Genomic DNA, 838 nt, shown 5'->3' with positions numbered 1-838 from the left:
CCTCATTTCTTGAATTTTTCGTTCTTGGCCGGGTAGTAGGCCCGGCGACGGTAGGCCTCCACAGATGAGCTCACCGGCACGAGCGCGCGGTCCTCATTGATGCGTGGAAGGGGCTTCGATGTCTTTTTCCTGCGCTTGTGAGCGTCACGTGTGAAGGGCACGCGTTTGCCGCTGACTGTTACGCCGCCGTGGCGCTCGCGAGTAAGGAAGTCCGTAGGATTGGGCACAGGCGGCACGAAGGCAGGATTTCTTCCCTGTCCATGAAGGTATTCGTGCTTGAAGAGGCGTCGCAGCGAGAATCGGTGCTTTTTGCTGCTGGTCTCGACCACTATGGGTTTGTTTGTCTGCGTGGGCGAGAGGACGGCGTCAGTGGGCTTGGGACTCTTGCTGGTGCTCTCGCCGTGGCGAAGCTTGTGGGTCCAGGCGCGCGCCTCCTGTAGCTGGTTGTCGGGCAGGATGTCATCGACGGGTAGGGCAGGCTCGTGCTGTTTCCACGAGCTTTTTACAAGTAGCGCCGTCATTTTGAGAGATCAGGGGGCGTTAGAGCGAGTCGCTTCCAAAAGTGAAATGAGATGCCTGCTGCTGGTTGCCAAGCGACATTTTAGGCTCGTCTCTGAGCTGTTGAAGCATGGATTCCTTCTGTCTCACTTTTTTGGCTAAGACTTTTTGCACTGAATCAAATATTTGGAAATCAAGGCCTCTAGAGGTTCAGAAAATAAAGTCTATTTTTGTGGGAAGCTTTTGATGAAATATTTCCAGGTTACAGTATAGTAGCAACAATTATTGTATGAACACTAGCGCCGTGATACCTATACAGTATTTTGTGAAAGCTCTTAAT

At 52.1% G+C, this 838-nt stretch overlaps 1 protein-coding gene across 1 annotated transcript; it reads right to left on the bottom strand.

The window, feature by feature from the left end:
• PITG_21786 (uncharacterized protein) lies at nucleotides 1-554 on the bottom strand (the record flags this gene model as incomplete). The annotated part of the gene is made up of 1 exon (XM_002894741.1): nucleotides 1-554. One exon carries the CDS (start codon nucleotides 519-521, stop codon nucleotides 3-5), a length of 519 nt encoding a protein of 172 aa, XP_002894787.1.
• Nucleotides 555-838: the final 284 nt, after the last annotated feature.

Source organism: Phytophthora infestans, genomic scaffold, assembly GCF_000142945.1.
Source record: "Phytophthora infestans T30-4 supercont1.531 genomic scaffold, whole genome shotgun sequence".
NCBI lineage: Eukaryota > Oomycota > Peronosporomycetes > Peronosporales > Peronosporaceae > Phytophthora > Phytophthora infestans.
The sequence above is the reverse complement of the archived record's forward strand: the minus strand, read 5'-3'. Positions and strand labels throughout refer to the sequence as shown.